General features: G+C 51.1%; 1 protein-coding gene across 1 annotated transcript in view; it reads right to left on the bottom strand.

The window, feature by feature from the left end:
- The window catches only part of LOC113486973 (coiled-coil domain-containing protein 40-like), a 35,745-nt gene extending 22,647 nt beyond the window's left edge, over positions 1 to 13,098 (bottom strand). Inside the window, exons 1-19 of the mRNA XM_026861317.1 lie at positions 13,000 to 13,098; positions 12,161 to 12,292; positions 11,605 to 11,767; positions 10,948 to 11,072; positions 10,349 to 10,432; positions 10,048 to 10,267; positions 9,069 to 9,226; positions 8,127 to 8,249; positions 7,638 to 7,759; positions 6,654 to 6,897; positions 6,365 to 6,547; positions 4,812 to 5,057; positions 3,847 to 4,060; positions 3,158 to 3,327; positions 2,943 to 3,034; positions 2,279 to 2,399; positions 1,455 to 1,643; positions 1,043 to 1,201; positions 3 to 172 (exon numbers count right to left, since the gene is read on the bottom strand). Coding sequence (XP_026717118.1) covers positions 3 to 172; positions 1,043 to 1,201; positions 1,455 to 1,643; positions 2,279 to 2,399; positions 2,943 to 3,034; positions 3,158 to 3,327; positions 3,847 to 4,060; positions 4,812 to 5,057; positions 6,365 to 6,547; positions 6,654 to 6,897; positions 7,638 to 7,759; positions 8,127 to 8,249; positions 9,069 to 9,226; positions 10,048 to 10,267; positions 10,349 to 10,432; positions 10,948 to 11,072; positions 11,605 to 11,767; positions 12,161 to 12,292; positions 13,000 to 13,098 — 3,014 coding nt within the window. The remainder of the gene's footprint in view (positions 1 to 2; positions 173 to 1,042; positions 1,202 to 1,454; positions 1,644 to 2,278; positions 2,400 to 2,942; positions 3,035 to 3,157; positions 3,328 to 3,846; positions 4,061 to 4,811; positions 5,058 to 6,364; positions 6,548 to 6,653; positions 6,898 to 7,637; positions 7,760 to 8,126; positions 8,250 to 9,068; positions 9,227 to 10,047; positions 10,268 to 10,348; positions 10,433 to 10,947; positions 11,073 to 11,604; positions 11,768 to 12,160; positions 12,293 to 12,999) is intronic.
- Between the last annotated feature and the right edge of the window lie 147 nt (positions 13,099 to 13,245).

The following is a 13,245-nucleotide window of genomic DNA, read 5'->3' on the forward strand; positions in this document are numbered from 1 at the left end:
GCTCCCGCTGGGCCCGGGCCGCGATGGCCGCGATGGCCCCGAGCCGGGCCCGCAGCGCCTGCGCCTTGGCCCTGCGGGCCTGCTCCGTGCGGCAGAGCGGAGCGTAGGTCCCGTCCTTCAGGGCCTGCAGGTGCTTCTGGCGAGTCTGGTAGGCCACGAGCTCCAGGAGGGCCTGGGAAAAGCAGCAAGAGAAACGGCTCTGAGAGCAGCACCCGGGGAAGAGCCGAGGGCCAGGCCCGAGCGGGGCGTCAGGCGCCGTAAGCGTCCCGCTCCGCAGCGAAAGGGCTGCTCGAGGGCAGGGCTACGGAGTCCCCGCCGTCCCGGCCAAACCCGCGGAGGTGCAGCCCTCGAGCGGGAAACCTTTGGGTGGGGAAAGGCCTTTAAGTTTATCAAGGCCAACTGTAAACCCGACACTGCCAAGTCCACCACCAAACCCTGGCCCTAAGCACCACACCTGCACGTCAACTCAGGGAAAGATAAACTGTTGGATCATAGAATCACAGACTGGTTCAGGTTGGAAGGGACCTTCAAGCCCACCCAGTCCCACGCCCTGCCCCGGGCGGGGACACCTTCCACTAGCCCAGGTTGCCCTGAGCCCCGTCCAACCTGCCCTTGATGGCACAGAATGCCATAAACCAGAGAAACACCTGCACGTACAAAGCCAACGCTTGCCAGGACAGTTTCACCAACTTAAAAACGTCACAGGAGGTCACTCGGGACCCTGAGCTGGCTCTCACATTTGCACCATACCTGTGAGTGGCCCGCTAGCGCTCACGGAGGGTGGCTGCTACTAGATTATTTTCCAAACACCAAGTCCTTCAGGCTGGTGTTTCCAGGCAATGCTGCCTCCCTAAGGGTGCAACTGCAGCATCGGTGCAGGACCGCTACGAGCCCTCAGAATGTGCTCAGTTACCTTAAAGCGTGGCTAAAGTGACACCAACACGCCCGGCTCAGGCTGGCGGCGAGCCAGAGCCGGGGGGGCTGGGGGAGGCGAGCAGCAGGCTCTGCGGGGCTCCTGCTGCAGGGACGCGGCGACGCTCACCCACTGCTTCTCCTCCCGCAGCCGCTCCGCGTCCGCGTCGAGGCCGTGGGACTCGGCCTGCAGCCTGAGCAGCTCCTGCTGCTTTGCCGAGAAGGCGGCGCTCAGGGACGCCTGGGAGCTCTCCAGCTCCAGGAGGGTTTTGTTGCAGCCTTCAGTGGTCTAGAAAACAGAAGAGAAGGAAATGGCAGATGCTGGTTCTGAAGTCCAGCTGCGTTCCCAGCCATCTTCCCAGAATTCTGTCTTTTTTTGTGGTTGTTTGGGTTTTTTTTTAACGTGTTTCCAAGGCCTGCGCAGCGCTGTCCCTGTGCGGGCGCAGGGTCTGGGTGCTGACCCCCCAGGGTCTGTGCTGGGGGCGCACGGGTGCTCACTCCCAGGCAAGCACAGAGCCCCTGCAGCGCTGCCTCTTGCTCACCTTCTGCGTTTCCCTGATCTTCTTTCTCAGCTCCTCTCTCTCGCGGTGGAAGTCCCTCTTGGTGATCCGTTTCTTATCTGTTTTGTTCTGACCCTCCCCACGAACCGCTATCGCCTCTCTACGAGAAACAGATGCCTCCATATCACGAATCATCTTCTCCTGCTGCTTCATCAGCTGGCCATAGCGGACCTGCCATTTGCCGAGATACAAAACAGGCTGAAAATAATTAATGTTTACGAACGGCACCTAACTGAAGTCATCTGTGTGGCACATCCCATCAACATAAACCAGATACATGTGACACGTGAGTGTTGGCAAGCCAAATTTGCTCTAAATCAAAACCTGGTTTGCCCTGTGTTGGATCTGGAAGGCAGAGGGCTGGATTATCAACTTGTCTAAAGTAATCTTCGAGATGTTTCACTGGAACTCATTAGCAATAGCAAAAGCAGAAGCATCCTGAGAATGAAAGGGAAGAGCTGCTTTGCCAGAAGACTTCCCTAACCAGTGATTAAGATAATGGGAGATTTAGTAATCATTTCTTTGCTCGTAAATCGGGGTCACAGAAGAAGGTGGCAGACACGTTGCATTTCAGACCCATTTCTGAGGTGTATCCAGTTCCTGTTACGTGCCATGTGCCAGGGACACACGAAGCACACCCAGGTGGATGGATTTAATTCAATCCAGCTGCAGGGTGGTAAAATTTCCAGTACTGCTATAGCTGTGAGGATGCTGCTTCTCCAGCCTGTTTCTCATCTCCTGACTTATGTTTCAGCAGCTCCAAAGCTGAACACGCTGTGTGCAGCTTCTCTTTGGCAGCGGCTCACCTGCATCCTATGAATCTCTGTCCTCATGGCTTGGACCTCGCCTCGTCCTGTCTCGGAATCCACCGCTGCACGCATCTCTCTTGCCAGTTGGATCTTCTTCTCCCACAGCATGATTTGATGCCTGACAGAAAGGGGAAGCAGAGCATCAGTGGCAGCGCGCTCCCGAGATGGATTCTGAGTGCAGAGCTGCAGCCGAGGCGCCGCGTGCGGGACAGGAAAGCGCAGCAACAGAGCGGCGTGAAGTCACCGAGTCACAGAACCAGGCGGGAAGCACTGCAAGTCAGGAAGTGGCGTGGGGACTGCAAAACCAGCCTGGCACGGGCTGGCAGAGCCCAAGGAGCTACCCAGTGCAGCACACTTGCTCTGGTTTACCCGCAGAGGATGTGGCATGAGGAGTCTGCCCCCAGGGATCATGGCAACATCCGGCACAAACAAGCTGGAATTGTTAAAGCCAACATCCTCTCAGCTCTTCCTGGTTGGAGGCAGCTAAAGCACCTTTCAGTTTCTGTGTTCCAAAAATCCGTTCAGTGCCTTTTACCTTCTCCAAGGACAGAAGCACTTTTGCTGGTGCTGGTTCGGTTTGATGACTGAAGGAAGGTAACAAGGACACAGGTATGAAAGTTCAAAGACTGTGGCACAAAGCAAGAATCTCTCTAGTACCTACTCTGCTTCCAGCAGGCAGTTCAGGAGTCTGTCCTTCTCCTCACTCAACTGACTGTGCCTCTCTTGCATCTCAACTGATTCTCTTTCTGCTGCCTAGATTTGGGAAGCATGAACCAATACAACATTGTCAGACCGAGAAAGATTTCCAGGATCCCCGTTTGCCTCCGATCTGCACAGGAGGTTGAGACCTGGAAATGAGACGTCAAGCCTCTGTACCTTGAGAGAGCGCACAAACTCGTTCTCTGTGATCATGTTGCCGTGCCGCAGCTCCTCGAAGCTGCTGTTGTTCTTGTTGATCAACACATTTAACTTTATCAAGTCATTCGACATGTTCTTCATGTGATGCTCGATGTCCTTCTGTTCTTTTGTTTCCTGCTGAATTTTATCTACAGGCAAATAGAAAAAAAGTCTTGAAATTCCCACAAGCACTGGGTTGAACACAGGCAAGGTGTGACAAACTGCAGAGCCACCTGCATCCCTCACACCCAGTCAAAACATTTTCCCACGAGTCCAGAAATCAAATAAAGTTTAGAAGGAGATTACTGTGGAAGAGAGTTGGTTTTGGCCACAGCAAATGCTATCATTAGTGGGGACATTTACCTACCAACTGCTCGCAAACTTTATTTAAGAAGTGTAACATGTGACGTGGTCACTTGGGGTTCGACTGTGCCAGTCAGGACAGCAGGATCAACCCTTCCAGGCAACGACGAGGTGCAGAAGAGCCGCGGGTGCCTGGCGCTCAGCCCCAGGGTGCAGCACCGGGGCCGTTCCGTTACTGCTCACACACCCCAGGGGCAGCGAGCGCAGCCCTCGGGGAAGGTCTGGCATCACCCCCGTAAGCCCTCGCTCCCTTTTCCCTCCATGCACAGATGAATATTTTAAGACAGCATTAGGGAATGACTTACTTTCAGTGCGCACTTTCTTCTGCTGCATTACTGTGACCTGCTTCTTTAACATATCCAGGGAGGCTCGCTGTTCCTCCCGTGCGTGCGTTAGCTTGACCAGCTCTTTCTGCTGATTCAGCCAGTATTTCTGCAGTGTCATCACCTCAGAATTACACTCTTCTACCTCCCTGGTTAACTTGTTGATCTCAATTTCCAGTGGTCCCAATTCTTGCCCCTGTACGAGGGCAAAGGGTGGGACAAATCAGGCAGAAGCTGCTGGAGCTTGTTTCCAGCATCACTGCAGGTGCCAGTCCCACTGCTGAGACACCCACCACACACCGCAGCTGTACCGTGACTCTGTCAGTCACTTTCTGCCTCCATTTCCCGGGAGCTGGATGGGCCTAATCCCCCCTGACCTCACCGGAATAAATGCAACAGAAGCCCGAAAGGTTCTGGGACTCTGTGCCCAAAGGGCCTCCTTAGCTCTTACACCAGCACGGCCGACACCGAGGGGGCTGCAGCGAGTGCTCCTCCCCGTGTCTGTCACGGCCCGAGGGCTCGCGGCCGAGGGACGGGGCTGGGGGGCACCTGAAGGGCCCCACCACCCTGTGACTGCAGCGGCTCTGCCTGCTCCATCCTCCCCTCGACAACCTTGGCCGATTTTATAATGAGATCCTATTTACTCCCTGAGTACTGGTGTCATTCAACATTTTCACTGGGTGCAGACAACTCCCTGCAGAAATCTGTGCTGGGCACACCCTCGTTTCACAATCCCTAATGCCAGCTCCTCTTCCCAGCTCCTCTTCTCACGGATTAAGAACTGTTTGACAAACGTAAACAATTCCACTAACTAGCACAGCTTTTAAATCACAGTGCTGATGCCTGCAAGTTTTAACTATCCAACACTTATGCAGTTGAGTTCATCAAGGGCATCCGTGGTCCCAAGAATAAACTCTAATTTGGGATTGAAATGTAAACGTACATACCCCCTGCTGAGAAAGAATGGCCTCCAACCTCTTGTTGTACTGGCTGATGACCCGCCGCTTGCTCTCAGTCAGGAGACTGCACTTTGCAATCTCGCTTTCACTGTGGCTGATCAGATCACGGACATTTTTGATTTCCTTGTCCAGCTCACAAAGTGTTTTTTGGAGGATTGTCAGCCTGCAGCTGGTATGAGCCGCAGTCAGAAGAACCTGGGCCGTATCATTCTCAGCCTTGGAAAAATGCAGCTCCTGGGGTTATCAACAGACAGAAAGCAAATCTCTGTCACCAGCAGCCACTCACTTTATTTGTAATGCCCGCTTATCAAAGCACAGGAGTCAGGGGATCCAGAGCTTCCTCCCAGGTCTGTACTACAAGCCACAAGCAAGCTACTTCCCCTCTCCGTACTGTTGTATCTCCCCCTCTTGGCAGCAGGCAGCAATATTTGCCGCAAGGCAATATCTGCCATAAGGCTGTGAAAAGCATTAAGGAGACTGAATGTCCCCAAACCCTTTCAGAGACCACACTCCTCACTTGTGAGTGACCTTCCCGCCCGGGTGTCTCTAGTTACCTGCTGGCAGTACTAGAACATTACTACACGGCTCCACCACACCTGGCAAACGCAGCCCTCACCCAGCAACCACCCCCCCAGAGCCCGCGGCCCTGCCCGTTGCTCGGGAGCAGCAGGAGCGCAGGCAGGTGCCTGCCGGGAGCCAGGAGCCCGCCTGCTGGCCCTGCACGCCCCCCCTGCCCCACGGGAGGTCACCCCACGCCCCCCCAGGGCCCTGCTCCCCACGTGCAGTGGCCTGTGCAACACGGATGCTAACGGGAGCCAGTGCAGAGGCTCCGTTTGTTTGTGTACCTGTGGGAAAGGGGCTGGAGGGGCCCTTCTCACAACGAGAGCCAACCCTGGCAGCCTTCCAGTTGCTTAAGATGTGCCCTCGATTTAAAAAGGCCAGGGGCAGGCTGAGGTAACCCGTGGAAATAGAGAGGTGTGTGTGCGGGGAGTGAGTGCCAGCCCACACAACCCGGCCTGACACAGACTACGCCGAATCTTCCAGTTTCTCTACTGTACCAGTCACACACTCCCAGAGAGAGTGACTTGTCCTGCCATGAGGAACTGTGGGTCTGGTCCGAGTGTTCCTCGGACTGTAATCCTTTCTGAGAAGCTAAGAGCACACCTGCATCTCATTCCGCCACGCACTATCAAGAGTTATTTTACCGAGGAGTATGGAAGTACCACATAGCCACTGTCTTCCCGCGATACATGAGAACTCAAACCCCTTTATAGTAAATACTGACAGGATTCATCATTGTCCCCATTTCTGAAGGCCACAAAGAACAGTGTGTTATGTGTCGGGACTTTTTGGCCACGCTCTTGCCTACACCAGAATCCTGCAGTAAGATCACTGGGAGAACTAAACTGAGGTCGCAAACCCAGCAGAGCTTCCATTACAGACCTGAAAACCAGAACGAAGACACCGACAAAACACACTTGAGCGACACTGCTCGAGGCAGTTTCCTTCCCCTGCCCTCCCGAATGGAGGAGATACCATACCAGATCTGTTTTCCTCCTACGGAGTTTTGCAGCCAGCTGTGAGAAGTGCTTTGTGGCTTTGCTGGACACCATCTGGTCCTGAACCTTTGCCATGATTTCATTCTCCAGCTGCGCGTTGGCATCCGTTCCCTTCTCTATATCCTCACTGATGGACAGCAACTCATTCAGACGAGCAGCTTGATCCTGTAAGGTAAGGAAGACAGACAGGATCACTGCAGCTGTTAGGAGAAGGGGATTACATACCCGTGTACAATTCAGAAGGGTTCTTTGTCCATGTGACTCTTCTCACCATCTTGGTCCTGCTGAGGGCCTGCTCCGTCTCATGGAGGACACGAGTGTAGGTGCCAGATTCAGCCTTCAAGGCCTCCTGCTGCGAAAGGCACCGGGCGAGCAGCTTCTTTGTTGTGTTGGCGTCGTTCTCGGAACGGCTCAGGACGGTGACAAGCAGCTCATTCTTCTCCTCCTCCTTCCTGATCGACTTTCTACAGCCGTGGATGTCCATTGCTAGCGACTTGAGGTCATGTCTGTACTTGCTGGAGAGGCAGAGAGGATGGAAACTCACAGGGATTGATTCATGCGCTGAACGGTCAGCTACAAATTCCTCTTTTCAAACGGCCTATTGCAGCAACAACTGCCCAGGAAGGAAGATCTTTATAAAGCCTGGTCTGCTGTGACAGCCCAGAGTCAGCAGAAGATGGATGGAGACATTAACATTTAAAAGGAAATGTATGTAGGAAAAGTAATTCCTCCTTTCAGTCCAGTCCCCACCCCCCCATTCTTACCAGGATGCCACCATATAAAAGCATGTTGTTTGTTCTCAGGGAATCAGTCAAGCTTTAAGACTCCAGACCAAACAAACACTTCCTTTGGCAACAATAGGAAGGTTTTCCTGAAGATTCCTAAAGGCATCACAAAGCCCTAACCGAAAGGGATAGAAAAAATCCTTCCTGACATCTGGCTCTTCGGATTGAGAGATGCTGCAAAGGTGAAGGAACTCTTTTAAAGGAATAAAGTAGGAACGCAAAAACTCTAAGCAGCTCTAAAAACCCCACGTTTCAAGGGAGAGTTGTGTTTTGGATAAAGAAAATGGTAACAAAGGACTGTGCTTCTTATCCTTTAGCTTTATTATGTGCTGTAGAGCAGCAAACTTGTTCTGCCTGACATGTCCTGCACATACAGTAATAAACTCGACAGAAGACATAGTGCCCCTTTCAGAATCCTTCCTGCCCAACTTATCTGAGGTCTCTCCCGGGGCTGTTTTCAGACACCGTACCTCAGCAGTTCTTGTGCAGCAATATAGGCCTCATCTCTCTGCTTCATTCCAGCCAAGCTGCTGTTCCAGTGGTTCATCAGTCGCTTCTTCTCCATGTTAATAGCCTGCACCTCTGCACAAGCCTAGGGAGGGGAGAGCTGGTGGGTAGCGTGAAGCTAGACCGTGCCGAAAACACAAATTCAGGTCACAATGCAGGGCATTTTATGTTCAACTAACACGTGTCCACTTTATTGCCACACTAGACCACAGAACACAGGTCTGCAAAAAAAGAAAAAGCTGAGAAGTGAGGGGGAGGAAGTGGTTTACAGGCAATTCTTAAGGACAGAGGGAAAAAAAAAAAAGAACGAAAACAGAAGTCTTCATTCCTCCAAAGAGGAATGAACCATACAGCTCTAGCCTAGCCTGTGCAAACCGCATGAGCAGGAGCCAAAAGGGGTCAGTCCTTCCAGAGGGAAATATTAACCAGAGGCAAAAAAGGCACCCTCCTACCTCATTTACTGCTTGCCGAGTTACTTTTGTGTCCTCTGCCTGGGCCACAAGCTGGGCTTCAAACAGAGCGACTTGTTCTTGTAGTTCGTGGACTTTTCTCGTTAAGCGGTCTAGTAAAAGATCCTAAAGAGTCAGAGCCAAACAGCTCGGGGTGAGTAACACAATCTCAGTCTTAACCAAGTAGATTCTACAAGAATAACATAAACTAGAAAAGGAATTAAATCGGCAACTGGGTTCGAGTTGATTCCTGCCGAAACTTTTCCATTCATATACAAACGATTCACGAATGCAGCAGGGACAACTTTCAAGAGAGTGAGACCTCCTCTGCTAATTTTTTATCATCCCTTTTGCAGTAGTAAATTGATACTTGGGATCTGAAGCAGCATTCATGCCTGTCAGCGCGGAGTGTATTGTGTCACCTCTCCAGCAGTTAGCAATTTATGTTTTAAAAATCCTTTGTTAAAAACCCTCTAAACCCATTTGGTTTCAACCCTCTGCATGCAATCCTGCACTAATAATCCTCCGTTCGCGTCCTGCTGCCAGCTGAAGGCAGCAGAGGGAGCTCCAGCACACCGGGCTCCGGCCCTTCGCAAAGTTGGCTTTTCGTTGTGAAACTCATTGTGACTCAGAACAATTCTCGAGGTTTGAACATCTGATACTTCTTCGCCAAATATCTTTCTGCCCCCACACCCCTTTGCTTGAGTGAAGAGTGATTTACTGTTACAAGGCTTGTCAAAAACCTCTGGGCAGTACATGCCACTATCTTGGTGGTGGGGATTCTTTGTGTTTCAAGAAAAGCCTGTGGGTTTTTTTTTCCCAATTATTTGTCACATCTTCCACAACCCAGACACCATAGCCCTCCTTCTGACAAGGCAGCACGTCTGCCAAGACGCACCACTAACTGACATTATTTATTTTAAAGACGACAGTTTTACTTGATACCTGCTTTTTCTTTTCCACCTCAGCGTGGACCTTCTCTGCCTCAGCCTTCTTTGTCGACTGTTTCATTAGTAAAATATTATGATGCATATCCTCGTCCATATTCTGCATGTAGAAGAGATGCAAGGCCAGGTTTTCAGCCTGAGTCTGCATTGCAGAAACTGGGGAGGCAGGAGGAAAAATATTTAAGAAAAGTACATTTGTCGGACACATTTTAAACAGAGATAAAAGGGAAAGGAATACAGAAGCACCCAAAGCAAAAACCGCACAGGTACCAGATGAATCAGCCCTCCCTGAAATAAGAATTTACATCAGCTTTGGCGTGTAGGTCCACAAGCAAAGCTAAAAATCTTGGTAAGCAATTCCTTGATTCTCAGCACAGAATCCCAGGAAACCAAAGAAGGGCCCTCAGGAGGCTGCGAATCCACTCCTCTGCCCCAAAACACACCTGCCTCTTTCTCAGCCTGTTGAATGCTTCTCAGTTTTTTTCAGGGACCTGCAAAAACTTTCTAGGCCAATTATTTTAATGCTCAGCTCTCCTTGTTTTACTGTTTCCCATCCAAATGCTTGCAGCGCAATCGGAAGGAGTCAGGTCCGTGTCTTTGCCTGGAATGGGCACTGCTCCCATACCCCTGGACGCCCCCAGTGACCCACAGCCCTTGCTGTCTCGTCACACCCTTGCAGAGACGCCGGCAAACGTAACAGAGTGACGGGAATTCTCCTTCTTCTAAGTCACACAACAACCCACCTGCCAGGAACAGTTTTAGTCCTAAAGACCTTCTTAGAAGTACAACATAGCAATATGGTCTTAGAAACAACAGGAATTATATGGCAATCGTGAATATCAGTGAGGTTTTTCCATGAGTGCACTACTCCTGATTATTTTTACTGTTTTTTTCAACCCAGTGCTTGACTTACATTCAGATTAACTTCTCCACATAGCACTAGAGTTAGGAAATACGGCAAGGACTGCCTCAGTCACCTTTCTTGCGTTCCTCATCCGTGTTGTGACACATTTTCTTGTGAGTCAGCCTGAGGCCCTCCAGTTCCTCCTCCAGCTGCTGGCGGGCTGCGGCCGCCTGCGAGCGGCGCTCGTGGCTCTTCTCCAGCTCCAGCTGCAGACGCGCCAGCTGCTGCTGTGCCCCGTAAAGAATCACCCCAAGCTCTTCTCTCTGTACTCTGCCCTTCCTCGCTGCCGTCCTCTGCAAACACAAGAGGAAATCAGCTCTCTCACTTCAGCTTGGACAGGGACGGGCTGCCGGGGGAAGGCACTGGCCGTCTACCAGTTCCTGAAGTTCCAGGTTCACTTTTTCCATCTGCTTGGTAAGGTAATTCCTCAGGGCAGCCTGGAATCTTTTCATCAGAGGCTGTAAAGAAGTGTGACATTGATAAACTTTAACATACTTGTGTAAATAAACAATGAAGAAACCTTCCTGCTACTCCCACTGTTAAATAAAACATTTTCGGCCAGAGACACATTCTTATTTTAGCTAAACTCACAGTAGCAAGCAACAAGGCATTATATAACGGGTATTTGTTGACATCAGGAAGCGACTACTGAGAATGTTTGAAAGTCAGAAACGTCTCAGAAGAGCTACAGCTGAGCACCCATCTACTGACTCTGGCGGTAAGTACGTCTCTTTCGGGAGTACTGAAGAGTCTCAGATTCACCCACTGCATTGCTCACCTCCAAACCCGCAACTTTGGGCTTAATATTGAGGGAGCAGACACGTTCAGGAGTTAGTACTTTTGCAAAAGCCATTTTTAAACGTGTAGTTTTAGCATACAACTAAGCCACCGCGGACCATTTGCCTCACACGTTTTACACGAATCAAGATATCAAGTCTGCAGAGGAGAAGGGCAAGATCTGAGGGCTCCTCACGTGTTCTGGATCCAAGACAACCAGTTCTGTTTCTTCACTTCTTCTGCTTGTTTCCTGTTCCTCAGCTCCATGCTGCTGGCACTCCTCCTCACCAGTGAGCTGACCAAATTGCCCAGCGGCAGACTCTGAATAGAGAGAAATGGGTTCTCAATGTTACCAGGACCCCGAAAAAAGATAAAGGCTTAGATTTCCTAGTGTTATGCCTCCAGCTGGATTAACAACAAACAGAAAGGGAGAAAAGTAGAAACTGTGCTTGTGCAGCCTGGAGAAGGCTCCGGGGAGACCTTAGAGCTGCCTCCCAGCACTGAAAGGGGCTACAGGAAAGTGGGGAGGGACTCTTGATCAGGGAGGGGGGGGGATAAGACGAGGGGTGATGGTTTTAAACTGACAGAGGGGAGATTGAGACGAGATCTAAGGCAGAAATTCTCCCCTGTGCGGGGGGTGAGGCCCTGGCACAGGCTGCCCCCTCCCTGGAAGGGCTCAAGGCCAGGTTGGACGGGGCTTTGGGCAACCTGGGCCAGGGGAAGGTGGCCCTGCCCGGGGCAGGGGGTGGCACTGGGTGGGCTGTAAGGTCCCTCCCAACCCAAACCAGTCTGGGATTCTGTGACTGACAGATGGTATCGAGTTGTGCACTGTTAACAAGGAGCTGAACGATACCTGACTCTGCGCAGCTGCTCAACTCCACTGCCGCTGCCCCTGGAGGAGCTCCCGGGGGGAGGGAGGGGCTTCCTCTGTCTGTTAGGGGCTGCTCCATGTCACCCAGTCCGGGAGGACAACTGTCTAATTCCACTTTGTCCAAGAAAGTCTCAGGAGATTTTCCCTGAAACATAAAATCCATCACCTGAAACAGTTTTTCAACCTAACTCGATTTGCCCCTAAAAATCTGCTTATTTTTGTCATCATGAGACACAATCAATGCAGACAAAGAATCGAGAAGACCTTCTAAAACCCGCGTGCAGATATACTGGCAAAGCTGTGTCACTCCCAATTAAAAAAAAAAAACAACTTTACACACATAGAAGAGAGCAAAGGAACCTCTCCTGTTTTGTCAGAGCTTTTGCATAAGTTGTGCTTGAGCAATTAGCTTCTCTCTGTTCCAATTCTGATTGGCTTCGTGTTTGCAGCAATAAAACTGCACCAAGAGAATGTAACGTTACAAATACTGGTCACACGTTCTGTGGATAAGATTAGATAAATTATTGCAGTGTCTCACTTCTGCAGAACCAACAGACAGCTCCGTAGCTCCGTAGCCGCCGCTTTCTGCTGGGGGAAACGTCTCTTTTTGGTCCTCCAGATGAACAGACTCTTCCTCCTCACTGCCGTTCCCGCTCTCTGCCTCTATCATCTAGCACACAGCACAGGCAAACGGCACAACAGCAGCACTGCAACAGGGTCTGTACTTTATTTAATGTTAATGCTCCAGGATCGTAACACCTGCTTTTCGTCACGGGGCCCAGAAGTTTAATGTAGAAGTTTAACCTCATTCACAAAAACGGTCACCCAGCTAGCATGAAGAGAGTAAAGATCCTGACAAAAATTCTACCCACCACTTTTAACTTCAGGTGCCTTTTGAGCTCACATCTATTTTTTAAAAAAATGCCCTTAGGGATTTATTAAAGAAACTCTTCCAGCTTGCACTACCTATGGCCAAATAATTCTTTCTTTTTAAACAGACAGTGTTTTATCCCATATCATCACTTGCCAAATTCAAGTATTGTGCAGCACCAACAGAAGAAAACTTAACACCAACAAACCTCAAAAAAAGCCCAAGTACGTGTGTCTGTGAAACGTGGATAACTTCCTTTTTAAAGCGTCGACAGCAGAAATGCGTTGTCTGAGAACTGAGAAACACACACTTCGGGATGCTGCTGACACACAGGACTAACTAAATTTACTTTTTAGTGGCTTTTTTTTTTTTTTTCCCCAGGGCAAGACTGCAATAATTGCTCGCTGTGTTTTACTTCTTCCAATTGAAACCGCCCCCATGAAGACGTCGCTCTGTAGGGAACGGGTGGGAACACGCTGCCCTGGGAACAGTTCAAAGGCAATCACCTCCACAGGAAGATGCGGTGGAACTCTGCTCACACCCTGTTCACCGGAGCCCGATTCCAGCCCAGAGCCCTCCGCTGCGGCACCGCGGGCCTCCTCCATGGCGCTGCCCCGTGCCTGCAACCAGAGCGTCCCGCGGGACAGAGGGTGAGCACCAGCCCCGCCGCGGGGCTGGGCACAGAAACACCGGCACCGGGGGCACCGGGGGCACCGGGGGCACCGGGGGCACCGGGGACACCGGGCCGGGGA

The sequence above is a fragment of the Athene cunicularia genome (genome assembly GCF_003259725.1).
Source record: "Athene cunicularia isolate RWA chromosome 18 unlocalized genomic scaffold, athCun1 chr18_part1, whole genome shotgun sequence".
Lineage (NCBI taxonomy): Eukaryota > Metazoa > Chordata > Aves > Strigiformes > Strigidae > Athene > Athene cunicularia.